Source organism: Pseudophryne corroboree, chromosome 11, assembly GCF_028390025.1.
Source record: "Pseudophryne corroboree isolate aPseCor3 chromosome 11, aPseCor3.hap2, whole genome shotgun sequence".
NCBI lineage: Eukaryota > Metazoa > Chordata > Amphibia > Anura > Myobatrachidae > Pseudophryne > Pseudophryne corroboree.
The window spans coordinates 196,623,195-196,650,351 of NC_086454.1; the positions used below are offsets into that span (position 1 = coordinate 196,623,195).

Genomic DNA, 27,157 nt, shown 5'->3' on the forward strand with positions numbered 1-27,157 from the left:
TACGCAGGTTACTCCTGTGCTTCCTAACATCTCCGCTGTATTGTGTACTGAGATTGTGGTGCTGATTGTTATCTGTGCTCTGTTTTAGGTTTTTAGTTACTGTAATGTTACGTTCTGTGTACCCTGTATTGTTCTAATGTCTGCCGTATGTACGGCACTGCGAGACATTTGTGGCACCTTATAAATAAAATATTATAATAATAATAAATGAGTACACAATATGTACAATTACAGAAGTTGGCTGGTTGGTACTTTATCTCTCGACAAGCTTTGATAACTATCTCCCTTAAAGTGTATCACAATATTGTTTTTTTTTTACAAAAATGAAATGAAGGACTTCTCAAACAAAAAAGAGAAAAGTAATGCAAAATGAAGATTTTGCAAGAAAAACTCAATAAATAAATAAATAAATAAATAAATAAATAAAAGATAGATAGATAGATAGATAGATAGATAGATAGATGGATGGATAGATAGATAGATAGATAGATAGATAGATAGATAGATAGATCAGAACAGAGAGTTTGCGGAAAGGTAAAGAGGGAATTAGAGAACAAGGGAGGGGGTATGACAGAGAGTGGGAGGGAGAGATTGAACTTGGGAGGGAGAACGAAGCAAGCAAGCTAGAGGAGTGCAAGGTATTGAAGAGAATTAGACAGGGAGACTGAGAGTACAGAGCAAGGATCAGAGTGTGACCAAGATGTGCTGGTGTTATCTGTGACTTTACATAGAGCTCCTCTTACAGCACAGATAGGGATGCACACAGGGAGCAGAGGAAAACAGCTTATTTAAGAGGAAAGGCATCTGAAAAGAAACATGCAACAAAGAGGTGAGAGACATTGAGTTACAGACAAAGAATACCGATGCAAAATAGACGAAGAGGAGAAAAGACATTGAAACTAAACTAATGATATGTACAAACAAAGACATACACACATACATGAAGACTCATTGATTACACTTGTATGTAAAGTACCACAAACATCCACACAATGAGAGACGTATGGAGCAGACGAGACGCTGTTTATCATAGGATTGAGATCTTTCTTTTTTAGCAATTGTCTCCTTTAAGGCTAAATCTCATAGACCAAATAACTGTTTTACTAATTTAGCAGTATTGTCATGCAGATACATCATTACTGTACCTACAGTATCCCTCACTAGCTGCTATATCATTTTCATTCCTGCTATTACTTTCTAACCTGCAGTGGCCCTAGCTACCTCATTTATTTACCAGTTCTCTAACAATATTTGGAGACTGTCACAAGGAGGTTCATTAACAGTCTCTTAGGGCTCAACTCATTGACTGTCCTCTGTGAATTCTTTAACAGCACGCTCTGGAAGCTCTAACACTATAAGGCTACTCTTAGCCCTTGCTGATCAGATGGACTTGTATCCACAGAATTTGGATTATTCAAACAAAGCCTCTTTGAGCACTCTCTGGTGACACACTCAAAAAAGTGGCCTCTCCTGGCAATCTCTTTCCACCTACTTGAAGAGTAGTCTCTCAGAACGATATCGCTTTCAACAGTCTCTCAACCAGAGATGGCGTTCACCTTTGCTGCGTTCTGTTACATGCTGACACTCGTCCTCTGTGCTTCTCTCATCTTTTTCATCATCTGGCACGTGAGTTTCACAACTGCAGGGGTGGCAGGGGGTGTACAGTGAAAGGGGAATTAGTATCTCAGCAGTAGTGTGTTTAGACCACACCAACCGACACAAATAAGGGCATAGGGGATAATCAATTGTTTTAACCAACAGTAAGAAGACACACCTAGTGAACAGTGGTGAACAATATGTTGGACAGCAAGTGACTAGGATAGATTTAAGAGGATTTCAAGGAAGTAGCTTGACCATGGGCAAAAAGAAACAGATAAGATGGCCTATGGCAAAAGAGAGTGGGAGGACTGTTAGTATGGGAATATAGGGTGGCAACAGTGTTCTGACAATCTGTCTGCCAATACAGTTAGTGTTCTGTTAAGCAGTAACCTTGTTCTGTATATACCTAGTTATGTTTGTGTTTGTAGATATGCATGTAATGTGTGCAGGTCGCAGGTGTACCTCTGTATACTCCACTGCCCAAGTCACAGCTGTCCTTGTGCTTTATCAAGTCATTAACACTATGCATGACTCACTGTGTAACCTCCCAATTGTGTATCTAGTTATATTGATATAGTGCTGTGAAATAATGTTTATGTAACTATGAATACAATGATGTCTTATCTTGTAAATGTCTTGTTAATACAGTATGATTAATAATAGTGTTATCCATTGTTTGCATACTAATTATGTAGTGTGACAGTTAATGTACAACAATATTTGTAACAATAGGTTGTATTTTCTGGGGTTGTGGAACAATATGGCTGCGAACAGTGGAAAGCACCAATAAGTGACCCCAGGCCTGATTCAAAGGTGGACGCATTTCAGTACTTTCACAACTGGCCGATATTTTGTTTATTGCACATGTGTCTGAGTGATTGTGTCACTATGGTCTTGCAACGCCAATTTCAGTATTTACTTAGATGCAGTTTGATTAATAGCCAGCAACCGTTTGGGAAGGTAATGGGGACTGGCGACATAATCGCAGTTGTGCCATGACCATTTTGGGGACATGTCACAGCCAGCGACTGCATCTTCGGATGCAACGCTTCTGGCCCCCATTGTCTCAGTTGCAACGGCATTCAGAGAAACCATGGGGTTGTCAGCGGGCCGACGATGTTCCCAATATGCAACCAATACTGTCTTCAGACGCAAGCAGCAGATCTGTGAAGCCGCCACTGGGCATCTCTTAGCGAAAGATGGCTTTGCCGCACTTGCATATCTTCTCAGATCTGCTGTGTCCTAAGACGCGGCACATTCCCAATTTGCGCCTGCCTCTGAATCAGACCGACTATGGGAGTCAAATTGTTTCACGCATTGTTGTTAATGTCTTTGTATAGAGTAATTACTTGTATATATAGGTCCCGATTTATCAAGCCTTGGAGAGTGATAAATTGCACGGTGATAAAGTACCAACCAATCAGCTAATAACTGTCATTTTTTAAACATAGCCTGTAACATGACAGTTAGAATCTGGTTAGTTGGTACTTTATCACTGTGCAATTTATCACTCTCCAAGGCTTGAGGGGAATAAGATATTTGGATTCTCCAAAAATAATATGTTGTATATTACCTACAAATCAAACTGTTCAATCAACAATATATGTGAATGATTGAGGAAATGCTTTTTCCATACTCAGTAACAAATATATGCATACTTTATACTCAATCTTTTGTCTGTATATGCTATTAAGTACATCCTTGTAGTGAATAGCCAGTACAGTATGTTCCATTTGCCATTGACCTCTCTTCATGATGTAATCTCAGTGCATTTCTGTGTTTCTTTTATGTAGCTGATCACAGTCACGCTGATTTTTTCTGTGATTCATAAGCCATCCTCAAAGTGTGCCATATATACATTTCATTGTGTACTGTGTCACACACTGTTGCCGCTGTAAGTTAATGTAGCTCGCTCATTTTCTGTGCTGATTAATAAATGCACATATGTCTCAGTTTCTTTTCCAATATATGTGTGTAAATGTATCAGTATCCCTGTGTCACAATGTGTGTAGTGTGTAATTGTGTGTGCCACATTTTATTAGCCCCCACCCTCCCCCATGTGTTCATCCTTTATGTTTCTGCTTCTTTCTGTTGCTGTGGAGACTGATCTGGTATCCATGGAAACTGCATATGTTTATAAAGGGGTACCCAAAGAAGTAACCATGTCCTATGTACAACACAAATCCAGCCATCAATTTGCTATAAGCAACTATACATCCACCAAATGTTTCTTATGTCAGGTATATCCATACCTCCTATTGATTCCTGTTATCTTCAGTCACTTGTCTGATTTCTCATGCTTTTAATCCTGTTTTCCTTTCTCTGCTCCTTCTTCCATGTATTTTGCTTAATATCTGAGAGTAACTATATTTCCTTGGATATTTCAACATACAGGCAGAGATCTATTACATGTTATTTTTATTATCAATTATGAGGCAGCAGTAATATTTACATTTTGTATCCATATACATTAGTGACACATTTAAAAAAAAAATAGGTTATTCTGAAAGCTTTTCCAACTGTAATAAAAAAGTACATAGGATTGGAATTGCAGCCAAAAACATATATTCCTTGAAGTACTAACTGTATGATCTCACAAAAATATCCTTCTCTCTGCCTGGGATTTATGCGCAAACCTTATGAATATAAGACTGTTCCCTTAAGTTTAGTCTAAATCAATGAATATGACTTATTCAGGAGGCAAGTTCTGCTAAATCCATAGCCAGGAATACTCACATTCTCTGCACTGAACTGGTCATTTATTACTGGAATTATTAAATTGAATATACTATTGCAATCCAGTGTTACATATGCATAAAATGAGATGTAAATCCTTTGTGTTCCTTTACTGATCAGTGTCAAATAGGGGTTAAACAAACATTTGTTAATCCAAATTGATAATACTTTGTCTTATTGTGTTGATCCATGACTGAATACCACACATTACAGTAGGTAGATACAGGTTTGCATGACAATAAATTTGGTAAACCAGAACTCTCTGCTGCATCAATCAGCAGATGATTACTGATCAATTTAAAAATGTGTCAGATAATCAGACAATTATAGATGGAAAGCTTTTAGGTTGTGGCACCAAGGTGTTTGTGCCATAGGCTTGGGCTAATTTTCACTCAGCATTCACTGGGTTTAATAGAGCTAGGATTACTATGACAAATATAACTGGGTGCATAAGGCACTTATATACAGCTGACATTACATTAAGCAAAATGGTTGGCGGAGCGCCTTCCATCGCCATTCCTAAGCACAGAACTAACAAGCAGGATATGTAACTATTAACTACAATTATAAAGTAAAATCGCCTTCAGTTTCTCTTGTAATTAGTAAATGCAATTAGTTCAAACCATAATTTAGTAAACTTTGATGACTCTTCAACTTGAACTTTAGTGACACTCATTTACTAAGAATTTACATTCCCTGATGTTTTGCTACAAAAATAGGGATTAATGATTAAACTTCTTGGATTCATTTTAATAGTTTTTATCTTATTGAATTATTTCTAGAATCAAAGATTTAAAAGAAAATTACATTTCCAATTTGGGATAAATGATTTGGAAACTTACATTTATTAGTTATTCCTATTTAAACAACTGTAAATAGCATTTATTATAAACATGGCTTACAAGACTGCAAGAGAGGCCATGTAGCCAAACAAATTTGGCACATAGCAATGAATGCTGCTGGATGCAGAGTTGGTGTGTACAGTAGGTAGGGCCATAACTAGGTGTGTGCGGAGAGTGCACCGCACATAGCGCTGCAGGGTAGGGGGCGCTGTTGGCAGCACTTGTTATTTATCTGTTTGAATTATTTTCACTTGCAGCTTGCCCCCTTTTTGAAGCCCAGCAACTCCTGACTCCTACCTTCGCTAATACCTATACAACATTCATGAACTCAACTTGAGATTTCTTTGTTATTCAGTCACACTGTCCTTTATTACATTTCAAGATGCTGACATACCCGGAACTCGAATCCATTGTTTTTGGCATTGCAGTCAGACACTCTATTCATTAAGCTATCTGATCTTACATAGAAAGATAAATAGATCTAAGCTAGAGAATTCTATTTGAAGCTCACCTTGTACTTTGTGAAAAAATTATCATCATTGCAGCTGAGCAGATCTATGTCGTATGTGGCTGCAAGAGATTGGATGTGTGGCTGCACATTACATAGTTCTGCTCAATTGCAATGATTTTTTTTTTACAAAGTACAAGTACATTAGCTTAATATTGTTAGAAATCTCATAGTTTCTATGCAGGATCAAATAGACCAATGAGTAGGGTGTTTGACTGGAATGCAACAAGTTTATAGGTTTTAATCCTGTGTATGGCAGTATTGAAATGTGTTATTTAATAAAACGTATTGTAACTAAATAACAGCAAGCTCTCACGTTAAGTGCACAAATGTGGTATAAAGAGGATAGCAAAATGTGGGAAGGGGCAACATAGCATGGGCTTTCTCTGGGATCCATTGTGTGCCTTATGTTCTTACGTTCCTATTGGAAAAGTGTGTGTGTGTGTGGGGTGGGGGGGGGAGTGCAAATTCTCTTTCTGGCACAGGGCACCAAACAGTCTAGTTACGGCTCTGATAGTAGGTACCAGGCATCCAGGTCAAGGCTTCTGTTCTCTATCCACTTATTCCACAGGCTTGTAATATCCCTATGTACATAATGACAGTGTTTACTGTTAATATAATATGCAGTAATATACATCTATGAATATTGATAGCACCAATCTGAAGGCGTGCTGATTGCGCTGTCAGCTGGAATTAGTTTCTGGGTGCAATACAGTTCCTGACAAGAATAAAATCAATAGAAATAACAGAAACCTCATTCCATAGATATAGCGACAGAAAAAGAAAGTAACAAAAAAGTAGAGGGATAATAATGGAAATTAATCTGAATCGCAAACCCAGGTTTTTTTTATGGTAACTGAGGTACAATACAAGGGAAAAGGGGTTAGAAGTAAAGGAATGTTAATTAAGGGTCAATATTACTTTAAGGAGATAAAGAAGTAAAATACCTGAGTAGTAGTAATTACTGGACAAAATACAAGGTCATGTAATTAATTCCACCACCCATCAAACCACACACCAGGGGTTTTAATCTCCAGTCCTCAAGTAATTCAAACAGTTCATGTTTTCAGGATTCCTGTCTTTGGAAACAAGTATAAAACCCTGTTGACCTGTATGTTGTACAATTGCTGCTAGAAAATACTATAATTAGACTTGCCATAATATCCCATTTACCAGGGACACCTATGACTTACAAAGGTTCTGTGGCTGATTAAAACCAGGGGAAATGTAGGTTTGTTTTTAGCCAGCCACAGAACCTGTGTAAATCATAGGTGTCACGAATTAAGGGTATATTATGGCAAGCCTAACTATAATAGTACAATTGTAATTATAATGTTCTAACTACTAAAATGACACTCACAGAATGCATTATGTTCAGGTCCCATGGAGATATTAACTTGTGAATAGTACATGTGTAAACACTTTCGAGTATTCTTTTTGAAGCTTCATATATTTTACTTGAGATGAGAACCGAGCCCACCTAAACATCCGGGATCTGAGTCCTGCCATGGGTTTTCCATCAGGCTTAGAATCCAAACGAGGCAAAATGTAATCTTTCCAGCGTCAGACAGTAATACAGGGGCAGCATTATTCCTTGGAGCACATTGGTGTTTTTTTGTCACTGCCTACATTGTAGCCTAGAGTTCCTAAGACATAGCAGCATTAACCCTTTATTGGTGCATGCTGGTGCCCACAAAAGTTTTTGGTGAAGGTGGAAAAACAGAAAAAAGAAAAATTATTATTATTATTTTTTTTTTTTACAACTTGGCATTCAATAAAGCCCAGTAGGCGCTGTGCCTCACTGCCTTAATAAATATAAGCACTGTGGGGTATATTTACTAAGGTCCCGATTTTGACCGAGATGGTGTTTTTTCTTCAAAGTGTCATCTCACGAATTTACTAAACTCAAATCACGGCAGTGATGAGGGCATTCATATTTTTTTGGAAGTCCAATATATATATACACAGAACACTGCTCAAAAAAAATAAGATTTTACTTACCGGTAATTCTATTTCTCGTAGTCCGTAGTGGATGCTGGGAACTCAGTAAGGACCATGGGGAATAGACGGGCTCCGCAGGAGACTGGGCACTCTAAAAGAAAGACTAGGTACTATCTGGTGTGCACTGGCTCCTCCCTCTATGCCCCTCCTCCAGACCTCAGTTAGGGAAACTGTGCCCGGGAGAGCTGACACAACAAGGAAAGGATTTGAAATCCAGGGTAAGACTCATACCAGCCACACCAATCACACTGTACAACTTGTGATAACCATACCCAGTTAACAGTATGAACAACAACTGAGCCTCATTTAACGGATGGCTCATAACAATAACCCTTTAGTTAAGCAATAACTATATACATGTATTGCAGAGAGTCCGTACTTGGGACGGGCGCCCAGCATCCACTACGGACTACGAGAAATAGAATTACCGGTGAGTAAATTCTTATTTTCTCTGACATCCTAGTGGATGCTGGGAACTCTGTAAGGACCATGGGGATTATACCAAAGCTCCCAAACGGGGGGGGGGGGGGGGAGAGTGCGGATGACTCTGCAGCACCGCATGAGCAAACTCAAGGTCCTCCTCAGCCAGGGTATCAAACTTGTAGAACTTAGCAAACGTGTTTGACCCCGACCAAGTAGCAGCTCGGCAAAGCTGTAAAGCCGAGACTCCTCGGGCAGCCGCCCAAGAAGAGCCCACCTTCCTCGTGAAATGGGCTTTCACCGATTTTTGATGCGGCAATCCAGCCGCAGAGTGAACCAGCTGAATCGTGCTATAGATCCAGCGAACAATAGTCTGCTTTGAAGCAGGAGCGCCAACCTTGTTGGCTGCATACAGAATAAACAGCGAGTCAGACTTTCTGACTCCCGCCATTCTGGAAACATAAATTTTCAAAGCCCGGACTACGTCCAGCAACTTGGAATCCTCCAAGTCCCTAGTAGCCGCAGGCACCACAATAGGCTGGTTCAAATGAAACGATGATACCACCCTAGGAAGAAATTGGGGACGAGTCCTCAATTCTGCCCTGTCCATATGGAAGATCAGATAAGGGTTTTTACATGACAAAACCGCCAATTCTGACACACGCCTAGCCGAAGCTAAGGCCAATAGCATGACCACTTTCCACGTGAGATACCTTAGCTCCACGGTCCTAAGTGGCTCAAACCAGTGGGATTTCAGGAAATCCAACACAACGTTAAGATCCCAAGGTGCCACCGGTGGCACAAAAGGAGGCTGAATATGCAGCACCCCCGGAACAACGTCTGAACTTCAGGCAGTGAAGCCAGTTCTTTTTGAGAGAAAATGTATAGGGCCGAAAATCTTGACCTTTATGGATCCTAATTTTAGGCCCATAGTCACTCCTGACTGTAGGAAGTGCAGGAATCGACCCCGCTGGTATTCCTCTGTAGGGCCTTCCCGGCCTCACACCAAGCAACCTATTTTCGCCATATACAGTGAAAAAGTCTTTCCTAGCCTTTATCAGCGTAGGAATAACTGCATCCGGAATGCCCTTTTCCGCTAGGATCCGGCGTTCAACCGCCATGCCGTCAAATGCAGCCGCGGTAAGTCTTGGAACAGACAGGGCCCCTGTTGCAACATGTCTTGTCTGAGAGGCAGAAGCCATGGGTCCTCTGAGAGCATTTCTTGCAGCTCCGGGTACCGAGTCCTTCTTGGCCAATTCGGAGCAAAGAATATTGTTCTCACTCCTCCTTTTATTACAATTCTCAGCCCTTGGGTATGAGAGGAAGAGGAGGGAATACATAGACCGACTGGAACACCCACTGTGTTACTAGTGCGACCACAGCTATCACCTGAGGGTCCCTTGACCCGGCGTAAAACCTTTTTTAGTTTTTTATTGAGGTGGGACGCCATCTAGTCCACCTGAGGCAGTTCCCATCAAATTGCAAACTGCGTGAAGACTTCCTGATGAAGTCCCCACTTTCCCGGGTGGAGGTCGTGCCTGCTGAGGAAGTCTGCTTCCCAGATGTCCACTCCCGGAATGAACACTGCTGACAGTGCGCTTACTTGATTCTCTGCCCAGCGAAGAATTCTGGTGGCTTCTACCCTCGCCACCCTGCTCCTTGTGCCGCCTTGGCGGTTTACATGAACCCCTGCGGTCTGACTGGATCAGAACCGGTTGGTCGCGAAGCAGGATCTCCGCTTGACTTAGGGCGTTGTATATGGCCCTTAGTTCCAGGATATTGATGTGAAGGCAAGTCTGTTGACTTGACCACAGACCTTGGAAATTTTTTCCCTGTGTAACTGCCTCCCACCCTCGGAGGCTTGCATCCGTGGTCACCAGGATCCAGTCCTGAATGCCGAATTTGCGGCCCTCGAGAAGGTGAGCACTCTGCAGCCACCACAGGAGAGACACCCTGGCCCTGGGGGATAGGGTGATTAACCGATGCATCTGAAAAGGTGATCCAGACCACTTGTCCAGTAAGTCCCATTGGAAGGTCCTCGCATGGAACCCGCCTAAGGGGATGGCCTCGTATGATGCCACCATCCTTCCCAGGACTCGAGTGCAGTGATGCACTGACACCTGTTTTGGTTTTAATAGATTCCCGACCAGTGTCATGAGCTCCTGAGCTCTCTCTATCGGGAGATAAACCCTTTTCTGGTCTGTGTCTAGGATCGTGCCTAGGAGAGGCAGATGAGTTATAGGAACCAACTGCGACTTTGGAATATATAGAATCCAGCCGTGTTGCCGTTACACTTCCAGAGAAAGTGATACGCTGTTCAGCAACTGCTCTCTTGATCTCGCTTTTATGAGGAGATCGTCCAAGTACGTGATAATAGTGACACCTTGCTTCCGCATGAGCACAATCATATCCGCCATTACCTTGGTGAATATTCTCGGGGCCGTGGAGAGACCAACGGCAACATCTGAAATTGGTAATGACAATCCCGTACCGCAATTCTGAGGTACGCCTAATGAGGTGGATAAATGGGGACATGAAGGGATGCATCCCTTATGTCCCGATTCACGATAAAGTCTCCCCCTTTTTAGGCTTGCACTGACCGCTCTTAGCGATTCCATCTTGAACTTGAACCTTCTCAGGTATATGTTCAGGGATTTTTAATTCAATATGGGTCTGACCGAACCGTCTGGTTTCGGGATTACAACATGGTCGAATAATAACACCCTCTTGTTGAAGGAGGGGACCCTTGACCACCACCTGTTAAAGATACAATTTGTGAATTGCAGTTAACACTGGCTCCCTCTCTTGGGGGGAAGCCCGCAGGGCCGTCGGTGAGGGGGCATCTTCTCACAGTCCAGCTTGTATCCCTGAGACACAATATCTATTGCCCAGGGATCTAACAGGGAGTGAACCCACTTGTGGCTGAACTTACGAAGGCGTGTCCCCACCGGGCCTAGCTCCGCCTGTGGAGCCCCAGCGACATTGGTGGATTTTTGTAGGGGCCGGGGAGGACTTCTGTTCCTGGGAACTAGATGCCCGGCTCTGACAAGAAAGGACGCACCTCAGACTTTCTTGTTTCTTTATTCGAAAGGCTGCATTTAATAATGTCGTGCTTTCTTAGGCTGTGCAGGAATATAAGGCAAACTAGCAGAATTACCAGCTATAGCTGTGGAGACCAGGCCCGAGAACCCTTCTCCACACAATCCTCAGCATTCCATATGCCTCTTAAGTCGGCATCATCTGTCCAATGCATATTCTACAGGACACGTCAAGCAGAGATCGACATAGCTTTGACTCTAGGACCCAGTATACTCATGTCTCTTTGGGCATGCTTTATAACTATATATCTATCACTTAAGACAGCATCTTTAATATATTTATATCTATATGCATACTAGGGTCTCAATCTCTGCTGATAAGGTACCCGTCCACGCTGCCACAGCGCTATAAACCCATGCCGACACAATCGCCGGTCTGGGTAGTATACTAGAATGTGCACGCTATCTGCAGGATCCCTGAGAATAGCAAGTGCTACCGTCTGTGCAAACAGGACACCCCAGGGGAAGATTCTCAACATATCCTGGCCCTAGTGGGGAAAGGATACAGCCTGAGAATTCTCTTGTGGGAAGCTGCCGTCTCTTGTCTGGAGATTCCCGCTCTTTTTCCTCATGAGAGGAGGGAAATTTACCTCAGCATTCTTCCCCTGAAACATGTGTACTCTCGTGTCAGGGACAGATGAGTCATCAGTGATATGCAAATCATCTATTATTTCAATAATCATATATTGAATACCTTCTAGCCATCTTGGCTGTAACTTTGCATTATCGTAGTCGACAGTGGAGTAAAACTCCATGTCGATACCAGTGTTTGTTATTTTGGATAGTGAGCATTGAGAGACTCTGAAAGTCTCTGTGACATAGGGACAGACATGGGTAGATTTCCTGTCTGTTCCCTAACCTTTTGTGCAATAAATTCACCTTAGCACTTACACATATCTAAACAGGTGTCGGCGTTGTCGACGGAGACACCCTCTCACACACATATCCGCTCTATCACCTCCTTAGAGGAGCCTTTTACCTCAGACATGTCGACACACGCGTACCGACACACCACACACACAGGGAATGCTCTATTTGAGGACAGTTCCCCCACAAGGCCCTTTGGAGAGACAGAGAGAGAGAGTATGCCAGCACACACCCCAGCGCTATATAACCCAGGGATTACACTACAACTCAGTATTTACCCAGTAGCTGCTGTATATACAAATTTTGCGCCTAAATTTATGTGCCCCCCCCCCTCTCTTTTCACCCTTTGTTTACCAGGATACTGCAGGGGAGAGCCTGGGGAGCTTCCTTCCAGCGGAGCTGTGAAGAGAAAATGGCGCTGGTGTGCTGAGGAAGAAGGCCCCGCCTCCTCAGCGGCGGGCTTCTGTCCTGTTTCTGACTAAAAATGGCGGGGGTTTTACACATATACAGTCACAGACTGTATTATGTGTATTTTTATGCCAAAGATATTTTTATTGCTGCCCAGGGCGCCCCCCCCCCCCCCCCAGCGCCCTGCACCCTACAGTGACCGGAGTGTGTGGTGTGCTGTGGGAGCAATGGCGCACAGCTGCGGTGCTGTGCACTACCTTAATGAAGACAGGAGTCTTCTGCCGTCGATTTCATCGCTTCTCTTTTGTCTTCTGGCTCTGCAAGGGGGACGGCGTCGCGGCTCCGGGAACGGACGATCGAGGTCAGGCCCTGTGTTTGAACCCTCTGGAGCTAATGGTGTCCAGTAGCCTAAGAAGCACAAGCTAGCTGCAAGCAGGTAGGTTTGCTTCTCTCCCCTCAGTCCCACGTAGCAGTGAGTCTGTTGCCAGCAGATCTCACTGAAAATAAAAAACCTAACAAATACTTTCTTTCTAGCAAGCTCAGGAGAGCCCACTAGGAGCACCCAGCTCTGGCCGGGCACAGATTCTAACTGAGGTCTGGAGGAGGGGCATAGAGGGAGGAGCCAGTGCACACCAGATAGTACCTAGTCTTTTTTTAGAGTGCCCAGTCTCCTGCGGAGCCCATCTATTCCCCATGGTCCTTACGGAGTTCCCAGCATCCACTAGGACGTCAGAGAAATACGAATGAATACACCATCGGTCAAATACACCTGCAATTTGGTAGAACTCGGTCATTTACTAAAAAGTGTAATTCACAAACACTGCCGGCAATAGCCAAACACTGCCGTGAAAAAATACAAATCGTAAGAAAGTGCTAAAATAAAACAGACCTGCTTTTTTTTACCGTGTTCTGATATGCATGCACGGATCCATGAGATCCGTGCATGTTTATCAGTGGGAAGGGGTGGGAAAGTGTAAATTTTTTTGAAAAAAAATGCGTGGGGTCCTCCCTCCTAAGCAAAACCAGCCTCGGGCTCTTTGAGCCGGTCCTGGTTGAAAAAATATGGGGAAAAAAGTGACAGGGGTTCCCCCATATTTAATCAACCAGCACCGGGCTCTGCGCCTGGTCCTGGTTCCAAAAATACGGGGGACAAAAAGCGTAGGGGTCCCCCGTATTTTTAACAATGGGTTTTCACAGGTGCGCCTGGTATCTATGGTGTCTGTAAAGAGGTATATATTGGTTTGATTCCTAAAACAATATGCAGTTTGTTGTTCTTAACAGAATGAATGACACAATATTGATAATGAAACAAATGCAATAAACAGTATTTAAAGTGAAAAAACTCTGTTTTTTATTCTACAATGATTATAAATACTATGAATGGAATAAAAAGAGAAAAAAAGAGAAAAAAAGGGGGGGGGGGGGTTGTGGGTATGAAGATGTTCCTCTGCTGTCAAAAACAGCGATGGAGTTCCTTGTTGTAAAGGTGGAATTTTCTATAATGTCGATCACTTCAGAATGGTGGCGTCCCACCTCTGAGTGAATTAGTATAAGTGCAGAATGAATGTTCAGAGCTTCGGGTGAAGTAGTTTATGTCTTTGGATCCGGTAAAAAGAAAAGGACCAAGAAAAATATGTGGGGTACCCCTAAGTTGCCGCTGGCGATACGGGGTCAGGGTAGAGTGCTACGGTAGTGAGGGCTCCGGACAGGCTGTGCCCCTCTACGCCCTGGGTCAACCTGATGTCGCTCTAATGAGCGCAACACGGTGCCCTGGACAGAAGGGGAACAGTCATGAGTCTTGGAGAGAGAGGTAGGGGCTGCTTCTAGCACAGTTAGTGCTGTCCGCCGCGCCTTCTCCTCTCCTACAGAGTCCCTTACCTGTTAGCTGCTGCTCCGTCTCCTTGTCCCTCCGCCAGCGGTCTTCTCCGTGTCGGTCACGGCCCGGCGTTCTCCCGCACTTCCGGGTTGGTCTGTCCGCGTGACCAGTCTCGGGTTACTCCGGGTCCCGTCTAGATCTCGTCGCCTTCTCCGTCCTCGGTCCTTCTGGTCTCTTATTCTAGCGCTCTGTTAGTTAAATGGTCAGTAGGTAAACTGATGTAGGAAAGTGGTAAAAGTAGTAATGTTCGTTTGGCTCCAACGCGTATCGGCCAGTGTTGGCCTTCATCAGGGTGTCCTTTTCCGCCATCTTTGGTGTGGGCTTTTTATGCCCACATCCAGCGGGAGTGGCTTGGGATAATTGTTTCATATTGGGAATAAGGGGAGGGGGAGGATCCGGTTAATCAGATGGTATTTTATAAAGTAATGATGGTGGATGGAAGAGAAGTATATAGGATGGGAAAAGGAACGAATAGATTAAATGAAGTGATAGTTTAAATAAGTTCTAATCTGTTAATTCTTTATATTCGTGATTATATATGAGAAAGTACACTAAAAATGTTAAATATTGAGTTAATATGCAATGTTATCGATTATACATCATAGTGCAATTAATATTAGATTGATATCAGATTAACACGGAATGGAAAGTAATCAATCAATAAATAAATAAATAATGAAAAATAATGAAAATAGAAATAGAATGGAAATAAAATAATAATAGTAATAATAATAAATTAAAAAATAGATAATAGATAATAAATAAATGAAATTGATTAATGAAAAATAATAAAATCAATGAAAAATAAAAATAAATAAAGTAGAAATATATATATATGTGTATAGAAAATAATGGATGCGTGTATATTCCATAGATAATAAGATATGTGTATTTCGCATATCAAAAATATGTTGATCAGTATGCACATACAAACGATTACTTTCGTGTTGGTGTTAAATACCTATGATCGTTACTGTAGGGGTTATTGATTTTAAAAACTCCTACATGTAGGAGTTTCGGTCAATGTGTGTACTGTATGCAGACTAACGTCCATTCTGTACTTGAAATATTGTCATTTGCCTGTAATTATTGTTCTTACCTCATTGTCTAAGTTTAACCCATGAGGTTTTAGAGTCTTTAGTGTAAACATCCATTTTAGCTCTTCTTTGTTTATTGTCCTGATGAAATCCCCCCCTCTCCAATTTTGTTTCACCATTTTTATGCCTATCACTTTCATCCCTTCTGGTTTCTGTCTATGTTTTTCTCTGAAGTGGTTTGAGAGACTGTGTGTTTCTAGGCCTTTCTTTATGTTCCTTAAGTGTTCTGAGGTTCTTGTTTTTAGTGGTCTTGTTGTCCTCCCTATATATTGCAAATGGCAAGGGCATTCGATCAAATAGATGACACCCTTAGATTGACATGATATATGTTCCTGGATGTCGAATGTCTCCTGTGTGACACTTGATTGGAAGCTTGCAGTACCTTTGGTGGAAACATGATTCATTTTACAGTATTGACAAGAGTTGCAATGGAAGAAACCTTTGCTGAGAAAATTTCCTGATAAAGTTGTCTGTAATGTCTCTCTCTTGTGTAGGTGGCTGTGTGTTATTTTGGATTTAAGGTTGGGTGCCTTCCTGTATATCACCTTTGGTTTGGCTGGTAATATGTCTCCTAGAGTTTCGTCTTGTAAGAGGATGTGCCAGTGATTTTGAATGATTTTTTCCAGTTTTCTATTTTTATTGTTGTACTGAGTTTGGAATGCTACTTTCCAGTCTTTCGTCTGTTCTTTTTTATTGTTTTTATATGTCAGGAGGGTCCCTCTTTCTAGTTTCTCGACTTCCTTTATGTCTTTGTCTAATGTGTCTTCCTTATAACCTTTACTAAGAAACTGGGTTTTCATTTTGTTGGCCTGGGTCTGATAGTCTTCTATTTTTGTGCAGTTTCTCCTGATTCTTTTAAATTGGCCCGAAGGAATACTCCGTAACCAATTAGGATGGTGTCCACTGGTGGTGAGGATGTAACTGTTCACGTCCACGCTTTTTTGAAAAGTTTTAGTGTTAATGGTGGTTCCTTCTATAAAAACGGTGATGTCTAGAAAATTAACTAACGTCTTACTATAGTCAGTCGTGAATACCAGGTTGTTAGTGTTGGCGTTAATATATTCCAGAAAGTCTTGCAGTCGTTCCTCAGTGCCCTGCCATACGAAGATTACGTCGTCTATGTACCTTCGCCATAGGACCAGGTTCGCCCCAAAGTTGTGCCCACTCCAGATGTATTCGTCCTCCCACCTACTCATGAAGAGGTTGGCATAACTTGGGGCGAACCTAGTCCCCATAGCGGTGCCCGTGGTCTGTCTGTAGAATGTCTCCTCAAACCAGAAGTAGTTATGTTGTAAAATGAATCTCACACAGTCTATTATGAAAGTGGTCTGTGTTCTATCTATAGTCGAGTCTTTTTCAAGAAAGTACTGTAGTGCTTCTAATCCCTGTGATTGGTTGATTATGGTATATAGTGATGTTACGTCGCTAGTACATATCCAGAAGTCTTCAGACCATGTCATATTGTCCAATGTTTTGATGATGTCTGTGGTGTCTCTGATATATGATTTTTGTGTCTGTACGTATGGCTGCAAGAAAGTGTCGATGTATTGTGATAGGTTGGATGTGAGAGATCCTATCCCAGATATTATTGGGCGACCTGGTGGTTTTGTCTGGTTTTTGTGTATCTTGGGTAGGTAATAAAAGACTGGTATGATGGGATTTGTTGTGTCTAAAAAACCATGTTCCTTCTTAGTCAGTATTCCTTTTTCCAGTCCCTGCATGAGTAAGTGTTCTAGGCTTTTCTTATACTTGGTTGTGAGATCTTGTTTTAGGGTTTCATATGTGTCCGTGTCCCCCAATATTCTGAGGGTTTCTGCTACGTAGTCACTTTTGTCCAGGATGACAATCCCCCCTCCCTTATCTGCTGGTTTGATGATTATATTCTTGTTCCCCGTCAATTCTTTTAGTGCACACTTTTCTTGATTGCTGAGATTATGATTTACATTTTTCGTGTCCCCGTATTTTTAAAACCAGCACCGGGCTCCACTAGCCAGGTACATAATGCCACAGCCGGGGGACACTTTTATATTGGTCCCTGCGGCCCTGGCATTACATACCCAACTAGTCACCCCTGGCCGGGGTACCCTGGAGGAGTGTGGACCCCTTCAATCAAGGGGTCCCCCCCTCCAGCCACACAAGGGCCAGGGGTGAAGCCCGAGGCTGTCCCCCCCATCCAAGGGCGGCGGATGGGGGGCTGATAGCCTTTTTGACAAGTGTTGAATATTGTTTTTAGTAGCAGTACTACAAGTCCCAGCAAGCCTCCCCCGCAAGCTGGTACGTGGAGAACCACAAGTACCAGCATTCGGAGGAAAACCGGGCCCGCTGGTACCTGTAGTACTACTACTAAAAAAATACCCCAATAAAAACAGGACACACACACCTTGAAAGTAAAAGTTTATTACATACATCCACACCTCCATACATACATACCTACCTATGTTCACACGAGGGTCGGTCCTCTTCTCCATGTAGAATCCATGGGGTACCTGTTGGAAAAATTATACTCACATAATCCAGTGTAGATCATTCCTCTTCTGTTCTATTTGTAATCCACGAATTTGGCAAAATAAAAAAACGAACACCCGACCACGCACTGAAAGGGGCCCCATGTTTTCACATGGGACCCCTTTCCCCGACTGCCAGGAACCCCCCCTGACTTCTGTCTAAGAGGGTTCCTTCAGCCAATCAGGGAGCGCCACGTCGTGGCACCCTCCTGATTGGCTGTGTGCTCCTGTAGTGTCTGTCAGGCAGCACACGGCAGTGATACAATGTAGCGCCTATGCGCTCCATTGTAACCAATGGTGGGAATTTTGCGGTCAGCGGTGAGGTTACTTTCGGTCAACCGCTGGCCACAAAGTTCCCACCATTGGTTACAATGGAGCGCATAGGCGCTACATTGTATCACTGCCGTGTGCTGCCTGACAGACACTTCAGGAGCACACAGCCAATCAGGAGGGTGCCACGACGTAGCGCTCCCTGATTGGCTGAAGGAACCCTCTTAGACAGAAGTCAGGGGGGGTTCCTGGCAGTCGAGGAAAGGGGTCCCATGTGAAAACATGGGGCCCCTTTCAGTGCGTGGTCGGGTGTTCGTTTTTTTATTTTGCCAAGTTCGTGGATTACAAATAGAACAGAAGAGGACCGATCTACACTGGATTATGTGAGTATAATTTTTCCAACAGGTACCCCATGGATTCTACATGGAGAAGAGGACCGACCCTCGTGTGAACATAGGTAAGTATGTATGTATGGAGGTGTGGATGTATGTAATAAACTTTTACTTTCAAGGTGTGTGTGTCCTGTTTTTATTGGGGTATTTTTTTAGTAGTAGTACTACAGGTACCAGCGGGCCCGGTTTTCCTCCGAATGCTGGTACTTGTGGTTCTCCAAGTACCAGCTTGCGGGGGAGGCTTGCTGGGACTTGTAGTACTGCTACTAAAAACAATATTCAACACTTGTCAAAAAGGCTATCAGCCCCCCATCCGCCGCCCTTGGATGGGGGGGACAGCCTCGGGCTTCACCCCTGGCCTTTGGGTGGCTGGAGGGGGGGGGACCCCTTGATTGAAGGGGTCCCCACTCCTCCAGGTTACCCCGGCCAGGGGTGACTAGTTGGGTATGTAATGCCAGGGCCGCAGGGACCAATATAAAAGTGTCCCCCGGCTGTGGCATAATGTACCTGGCTAGTGGAGCCCTTTTTACGAAAGGTGCACAATGAAGCCCAGCACGGATCTCATAGATCCGGCCGAGATTCATTGTGTTAAAGTCGGCAGTGTTTTACAATTAACTCCCGTAAAACACTGCCAAAAAATACGAATGACATCAACATCGGTAAATACGAAAATGCAGAACACGACAGCTTAGTAAATTAGTCGTAATAAATTCAAAAAGTTGCAATTTTACACTTTCGATGTCATTCGTGTTTGAACTTTAACCTCATTCTGAAAAATACGAATTTTAGTAAATATACCCCTGTGAGTCTGTAGTGTGAATTTGTCACATGTGTAAAAAAAAAAAAACCCTGTTATTTTCTTGTACAACTTGTGCGTTCAATAAATCCTAGTAGGTGTTGTGTCCCACTGTGTTAATAAATATAAGCAATATGGATCATGATCAGTTGATAGAAGAGCAGGAGCAGCACCCAAGTACTAGGGCTGTGGCTGCTGCTTGTCATGTTAGTACTACAACATATATTAAAGGTGGTCCTGGGGGCAGAAAGTTTAGGAAATGGCTCCTGAAATCAAACTCTTTCACAATGTTAAAAAAAAGGGGTAGAGGTGTCACATTGAAAACCAACAACTCAGTGCCAAAAAAAAGAACATTAAGGCTGAAGAACAAACTGTGTGTTCACAAATCCCTGAGGAGAGTCTAGGGGTGTCCATGTTAGCTACAGATGAAGCCGCATTCATTCATCCCGTGGCACGGCCTCATGGGCACACATGCCACATGTGTGACTTAGTATGCTGGGTGGTGACTATTTGCACCCACGAACGCACCATAGAAAGCCATGTCAAACAGATCACGGGTGTGCCTAATTGCAGTCAAGCTGAGCTTTGCTACACCGGCTTGTGCGAGTCTGACAATTATCACACTGTACTTGTAGAGAAGCCTCCTTCACCTCCTTCCACCATTTCTGCACCATCTGCAAATGTGGGGATGAGCAGTAGAAGTAAAGATTGTGATAATGACATAATATGAGGGGGATACTTGTGTACTATCTGATTAGAATGAGGATGATGTTGATGATGTTATGTAAGTCAGCCACCAGTGGCAGCAGTTCTTGCCCATGATAAAAAGAAAGCCATTGTGATGCCTGTGCATAAAACCCAAAAATCCACCTCTAGGGTGTGGGATTAGTAATACCCCGATCCCAACAATGTTTGTGAAGGTATCTGCTCCATTTGTGAGGCCAAATTCAGTAGCGGTAGACATCTCCATATTATGTCATTTTATAAAATAATAACAAGCAGTACAATATCAGCTACAGCAATTTGGACCAGCTTATGCAATCTCCACCACCAACATCGTCATCATCAACCTCCTCATTAGTGATCAGAGGTAGTCCTTACAAAAAATTGGTTTGTGGGGGCCAAAGCAAACCAAGCACTTTATCCTCAAAAGAGTCAAACCCTGTTGCTGAAGTGCTTGGTTTGTTAAATTGTGCATGTATTTTTTAATATCCAACATAAGGGTTCTATCTTGCACCACTTTTCAATTAATTATGGGTTGTTTGGGGGCATTAGTGATGGTCTATTTTGCAGAGAGAAACATTTTTATTGGTTTAGTTATTGCACTAAAATGTGTACTAAATTGCAACACATTTTTAACCATAAAATAGGTGGTGCCTCACACATGTTAATTTGAATTAAATAATTACTCAAACAATCAATCATGCTTGTATTCTATGACCTTTCTTCCCCTGCAGCTCACTGCAGCCTAAAGCCAATCCACACCTGAATGAGGGCCTATGAGCTGTGAGGTGGTAAAAATTGATTGGAAATGAATGTTATTGAGATTGCTAACACTGTAGGAACAAAAGTACTGTATGTAAAAAAAAATGGCAAGTTTTGAAAAAGATACAAATCCTGAAACAAAACACGTGAGGGAAGTTTTGGCAAAACCAAAACCTGGCAATGATTTAGAACCAAAACCAAAACATTAGGGTTGACGCTTTTTCATTGCATGCTTGTCAGTGATTTAAACTTGGTAAAGATTATGTTGTATATTACTTAGATGTCCATGTACTAAGCCATGGAGAGAGATAAAGCACCACCCAATCAGCTCCTGTCATTTCTCAAACACAGCCTGTAACATGGCAGTTAGAAGATGATTCTCTGGTACTTTATCTTTCTTCACTTTATCTCTCTTCTTCTCTATACCCCAAAGTAAATTATGGGCTGGCAGTGGTAAGATCTGTGCAAACTGGAGGGCGGAAGTAGCAAGTCTGCGCTGTATAGGACTGAGCCAGCTGGCCGTGTGGAGAGTGCCAGAGCTCCCTAAGGGCTCAGTACAAAAGTGCAAAATGAAAAAGAGGGTGTGCTCTCTCTACAATGGCGCTGGTCTCTCTTACGGCCACCTATGTATGTGGATAATACCCAGGTGTGAAAGTGTATGTTGAAACATGCTGGTATGGTAAATAAAATGGAATTTAATACAATACTAACATACTAACGCTGCCCACCCCCTGGACGTTTGGTGTACTGTTTTCCTGATTGCCTGGAAGGGAATTCGATCAGAGGAGCCACCAGCAGGGTATTTCCCGTGGTACCCTGCCTTTATTTGACACCTGCGGCTCCTCCACCTGCATCGGTAGGATCACATTCCCCCCATGGCCTGTTCCCAGTCCACTTGTTTGTTTATGTATTGCTGGTTTTTAGACATTGCATGTTAGTATTGTATTAAATTTCATTTTATTTACCATACCAGTGTGTTTCAACATACACTTTCACACCTTGGTATTATCCACATACATAGGTGACCGTAAGAGAGACCAGCGCCATTGTAGAGAGAGCACACCCCCTTTTTCATTTGGCAGTGGTAAGAGGTCATTAGAATGCTTTCTGTATTGTATGTCGGTCACTAGGATACTATGGATAATATGTGCGGATGACGAGCATGGTTTCTGTTTTGGGGTTAATTAAACCCTGTATTGTGGTTAATAGATTATTTTTAATTGTGTGGAGAACACTGCATTGATTATTAAGAGGTTGCCTAGCAATATTTATACTATAATCGTATATGTGTTTTTTAACGATTATCTATAGTATTACAGGGCCTGATTCTGAGTTGCATGCAGTGCCTATGTTGTACACAGTTGGCCAATGTTTTAAGTCTGCACATGCATCTGAGTTGCACTGTGCATGTGTCCCGATTGTTAGATCTCAAAGATGCAGAACATAGGGCCCAATTCAGCATGGAACACTGCTCTGACAGCGATCGCATGCTGGGGCCTTTTGAAGGGTGCGCACATGCAGAAGTCGCACTGTGCATGCGCAGATTGTGAGATGGAACAGCTTCTCACATATGCGAATGCCTCTGCCTGATTGATAGGCAGAGGAATTTGCAAGGCGGGAAGGGGAGTCGCATCGACATTTTGAGGGTTGCGTTGTGACGTTTGGGGGGGCACAGGCTGGACAATGCAGGCATGTCTGGACCATTTGTAGGGAGGCGGGTTGCAGCGACTGCGTGATGACCCGAAACATGGTTGGTAACTGTCTGTCTTACCAGCTAGGCTGCATAGGCAAAGGGCACCCCTAAACATGCAAGAGCAATACCGTCTTGCTATGCGCTCACATGTTTGCGGGAGGGGGAGTGCAGAACCCTGCATGCCGGTCGGACTTGCCCTGTGCTCGGTGTCCCCTCGTGTGTCAGTGTAATCGGTTGTAGATGTGCAATTTTTCGCACATCTATGACCCATGCTGAATTAGGCCCATAATATGATGCAGTCTGTAGAATTGAGTGGGCATTCCTGGGAGGTAAATGGGGTGTGGCTAAGCAGATGTGGGTATGTTGCTGTAAGCGGCTGCATCCAAAGATATACAACCGCTCACACAGGAGGAGAAACTACACCTGCCATTGGGCTGATGCAAGTGTTTATAGTGCATTCCATGGTGCAATTAAATAAACACAGAGTGTTATGAAAGACTACATTCTGTAGAAAGCTTAAGAACTAATTGGGAACGTAGCTGCCTTGGGCTTGCTTGAAGTCAAGGGAAGCTCCAGTTCTATTAGGGTGAGACTCCTAGTGCCCTCAAGGGGCGTTTCACCATTAACAACCCCCCGCGGTTCCCTTAGTGCTTGTTGAGCACACCTGAATTTAGGGGGCCCCAATGGACTTAATTCCTCCAGCAGTAGGAGCTCACCCAATGGACCAGAGATCACAGATTATACAGAATAAAGGCTGAAGAGAGATGATATGGCCATGTCTTGGACTCTTGGTAACTAAAACACAACTTGATGGGACTCTGGTACCAATAGGTCCAATGTGATCCTTCCGTACCAGAGGTTGCCGAGAGGTGGAGAAGGACGTTGGCAGATGCAGACAGGCAGTAAATCAGGAACAGCTGCAGCTCATCAATACAGGACCACAGAAGTCTGGCCAGGTATATTAGAGCAGAACTTGCTTTCCCTTACAGGACATCAGCAGACTGTTCAGATATACAGGATAGGCCGAAGCTTGGCCTAGCTAAATGTCAGCAAACAGGACTGGTGTGCCGGATTGGTCGTAGCTTGGCCTTGTAGAATGTCAGCAACCAGACCAGATGTACTGGATTAACCATAGGCTTGGCTTTGCAGAATATTAACTGACAGACCAGGTATGCGGAATTGACCTGAGCTTGGACTAGCTGGATGTTAATGGACAGACCAAGTGCACCGGGTTGGCCGAAGGCAAACCTTGCTGGATGTTAGCTGACAGACCAGGTTCACAGAATTGACTGAAGCGTGACTAGCATGAACTTAACTGACAGGCCAGGTTTGCGAGTTTGGCTGAGGCGTGGACTTGCAGGATGTTTACTGACAGAACAAGTTTGCAGAGTGTGCTGGAGTGTAGACTTGCAGGATATTTACTGACTGACCAGGTTTGCAGGATTAGCTGGAGTGTGGACTTGCAGGAAATTTACTGAAAGACCAGGTTTGCTGGTTTGGCTGAAGTGTGGACTTTTCCAGGATATTAACTGACAGACCAGGTTTGCAGGATTGGCTGAAGCAGGCAAAGGGGTCAGGATGATCCGGATTATTACAACACAGACTAGGGCTTCCTCAGGAACTGATGACTATAACCAGCAAAGACAGGGAGAAGTGAACAGAAGATAAAGAAGTGGGGTGCTAGTCTGGATGTCAGCTAAGACAAGCCCCCTCTGGCTCTTAAGTTTGCAGTGTGCCCTCATCATGTAACAAATAGATGTATTTTATAGTGACACTGGATGAAATTGGTATTTTCGCTATTTCATGCACGAAATGTAGAGTTTATAACAATGAATACACAGTAGTAAACAATATGCTTGTTTTAGTACGAAATACCTACAATCAAAATCCTGATGGTCAAAATACAGACAACAATTGACTGACTGTCAAAATACAGACAACGTCAAAATCCCGACATTTAAAATGTGGACAGGTCAAAAAGTCAACACAATATTTTCATTGTGTTTTTGTGTGTATGTTGACATAGGTCGACATTAACACCGTATAACTGTACCACGTCCCCTCGCATGGCTTTCTGCGCTCGCCATGCTTCAGACACGGTGCCTCGCTGTGCTCGGTACACTATTATATTCCACCTCCAGGTCCACTGGGATGGTAAAGTATGAACAAGTCGGTTTCAATGAAGACTTTTTGACCTGTCGACATTTTAAATGTCGGTATTTTGACCTTGTTGGTATATTATATGTTGGGATTTTGACCATGTCGGGATTTTGACCATCGGTCAATGGCTGTCAGTATTTTGACCGTCTGGATTTTGGTTGTAGGTAAATTGACCGCATCCCCCTTTATGCACACATCATTGGTGAACACATATGGGTAAAAGTTGCATGACTTCATGGTATGTGGAGGTAAGTATTCGTTCCATTTTAACTATGCAATCCATGTATTAAGATCACACTCGGAGATGCCAGCACAGGAGGCCTATGTCAGAAATGCAGGGCGGTAGAAAGGGATGGTGCCTTGGAATGTGTGATAGTGGTTACATTGATGCTACTGTATTTACCACAAATCACATCTTTTTGCCCCATGCCACTCACTTCTCTGGGTAAATGGACAGATCCAGGAGGCTATGGAGCAAATTTACTAAAGGTTCTAAAAATAAAAAGTGGTGATGTTGCCAATAGCAACCAATCAGATTATGTCTATCATTTTCTAGGATGCAGTAGAGAAATGATAGGCAGAATCTGGTTGGATGCTATGGGCAATATTACCACTTTTCATTTTTAGAACCTTTAGTAAATTTACTCCATTTGAGCTCTCTGGCATTCTAGGAAATGCACCAGGGTTGGAAAAAAAAACATAAAAAACTTTTTTTTAAGTTTAACCATTTTCTTTAAACTATTGTCTTTTCATTTTTTTTATGTTTTTTTGCATTAATGTTCCTGCTTATTATAGTAATTCTGTGAAACATTGCTATCTGTTGGAAACCTTGATCAACCATGATTTAATGCTTTCTTAGGGTGTGTACACACGGTGAGATTCGGACTTAACCGATTCTCACTGTGCGACAGGGGCCAGGTCGGCACTTAGCCAGTATCGCAAGCACATAATGAGTGTGCTTGCGATCCTGGTTCTGTGCGATTTTGGCTAAGTGTCAATCTTGACTATCTCTTCTATAGAGATAGTCAAGATTGACTTGCCTGCACAGTCTATTTTTTCTGCCGATGCCGACCGCGCGGGGCCGCGCATCGGCATCGAATCGGGATCGCAAGGTGACTGTCACCTTGCGATCTGCACTATCTTTTCTTCTGATTCTGACTATATAGTCAGAATCGGAAGAAAAGATCTCACCGTTTGTACACACCCTTACATTAACACCCAAGTTGATAAAAAGTTGTGTTTTTTGTAAAACTTGTGTGTGTTCAAAAATACTCAGTAGGTGCCATGCCACTGTATTCATAGGGCCTAATTTAAGGTTGATCACAAAAGCGAAATCTTCCTGTAATGGGCAAAACGATATGCACTGCAGGTGGAGCAGATATAACATGTGCAGAGAGAGTTAGATTTGGGTGGAGTGTGTTCAAACTGAAATTTAAATTGCAGTGTAAAAATAATGCAGCCAGTATTTACCCTGCACAGAAACAACAAAATAACCCACCCAAATCTAACTCTCTCTGCACATGTTATAACTGTCCCCCCTGCAGTGCACATGGTTTTGCCTACTAGAGGAAGATTTTTCTTTTGCAATCAACCTTGATTAGGCCCATAAAAATGTATAGTATAAAGTTGTCATTTGTAAAAATAAAAACAGAAAAAAGTTTATTGTTTTTAGACTTATGTGCATTCAACAATGCTCAGTAGGTGCCATGCCACTGCGTTAATGATATAAGCATTGTGTGAGTAGCAGTGAGAAGTTGTCATTTGTGAAAAAACTGAAAAAAAGTTGCTTGTATTTTTGTAAAACTTGTGTGTGTTCAAACATGCTCAGTAGGTGTCATGCCACTGAGTTAATCATATAATCATTGTGTGTCACAGTGTAAAGTTGTCACTTGTTAAAAAAAAACAAACAGGAAAAAGTGTTTCCTTTCTTTCTTTTATAAAACTTGTGTTGGTTCAGAGCCAGGCCATGCCACCTCATTAATAATATAAGCGCTGTGAGTCGATATGGATAATGATCAGTCAATGGAAGAGCAGGAGCAACAACCATATACTAGTGCTGTGGCTACTGCTAGTCATGTTAATACTACAACATCTACTTAAGGTGGTTCAGTGGGCAGAAAATTTAGGATAGGGCACTTGAAATCGAAATCTTTCACAATGTTAAAAAAGAAGTAGATGTGTTACCTTAAAAATGGACAAATCATCAGTGCCCCCAAAAACAGAACACTAAGGCTGAATTACAAACTATGTGTTCACAAATCCCTGAAGAGAGTTTAGAGGTGTTCACGCTAGCTAGGTGTTAGTCTGACATTTCTCACACTGTCATCGTAGAGAACCCTCCTTCCATAATTTCTGCACCATCTGCAAATGTGGTGATGAGCACAGTCTCCAGACCGCAATCAGGT

General features: G+C 42.8%; 1 protein-coding gene across 2 annotated transcripts in view; it reads left to right on the forward strand.

Annotated features, from left to right (window-relative positions):
- Positions 1-604: 604 nt before the first annotated feature.
- CNIH2 (cornichon family AMPA receptor auxiliary protein 2) overlaps positions 605-27,157 on the forward strand; it is a 436,455-nt gene continuing 409,902 nt past the window's right edge. The window contains exon 1 of one of the 2 annotated variants that reach the window (XM_063945176.1): positions 605-1,626. In XM_063945176.1, the coding sequence (XP_063801246.1) occupies positions 1,546-1,626 (81 nt within the window). In that variant the 5' untranslated portion in view covers positions 605-1,545. The remainder of the gene's footprint in view (positions 1,627-27,157) is intronic. The other variant, XM_063945174.1, reaches the window with a different exon arrangement.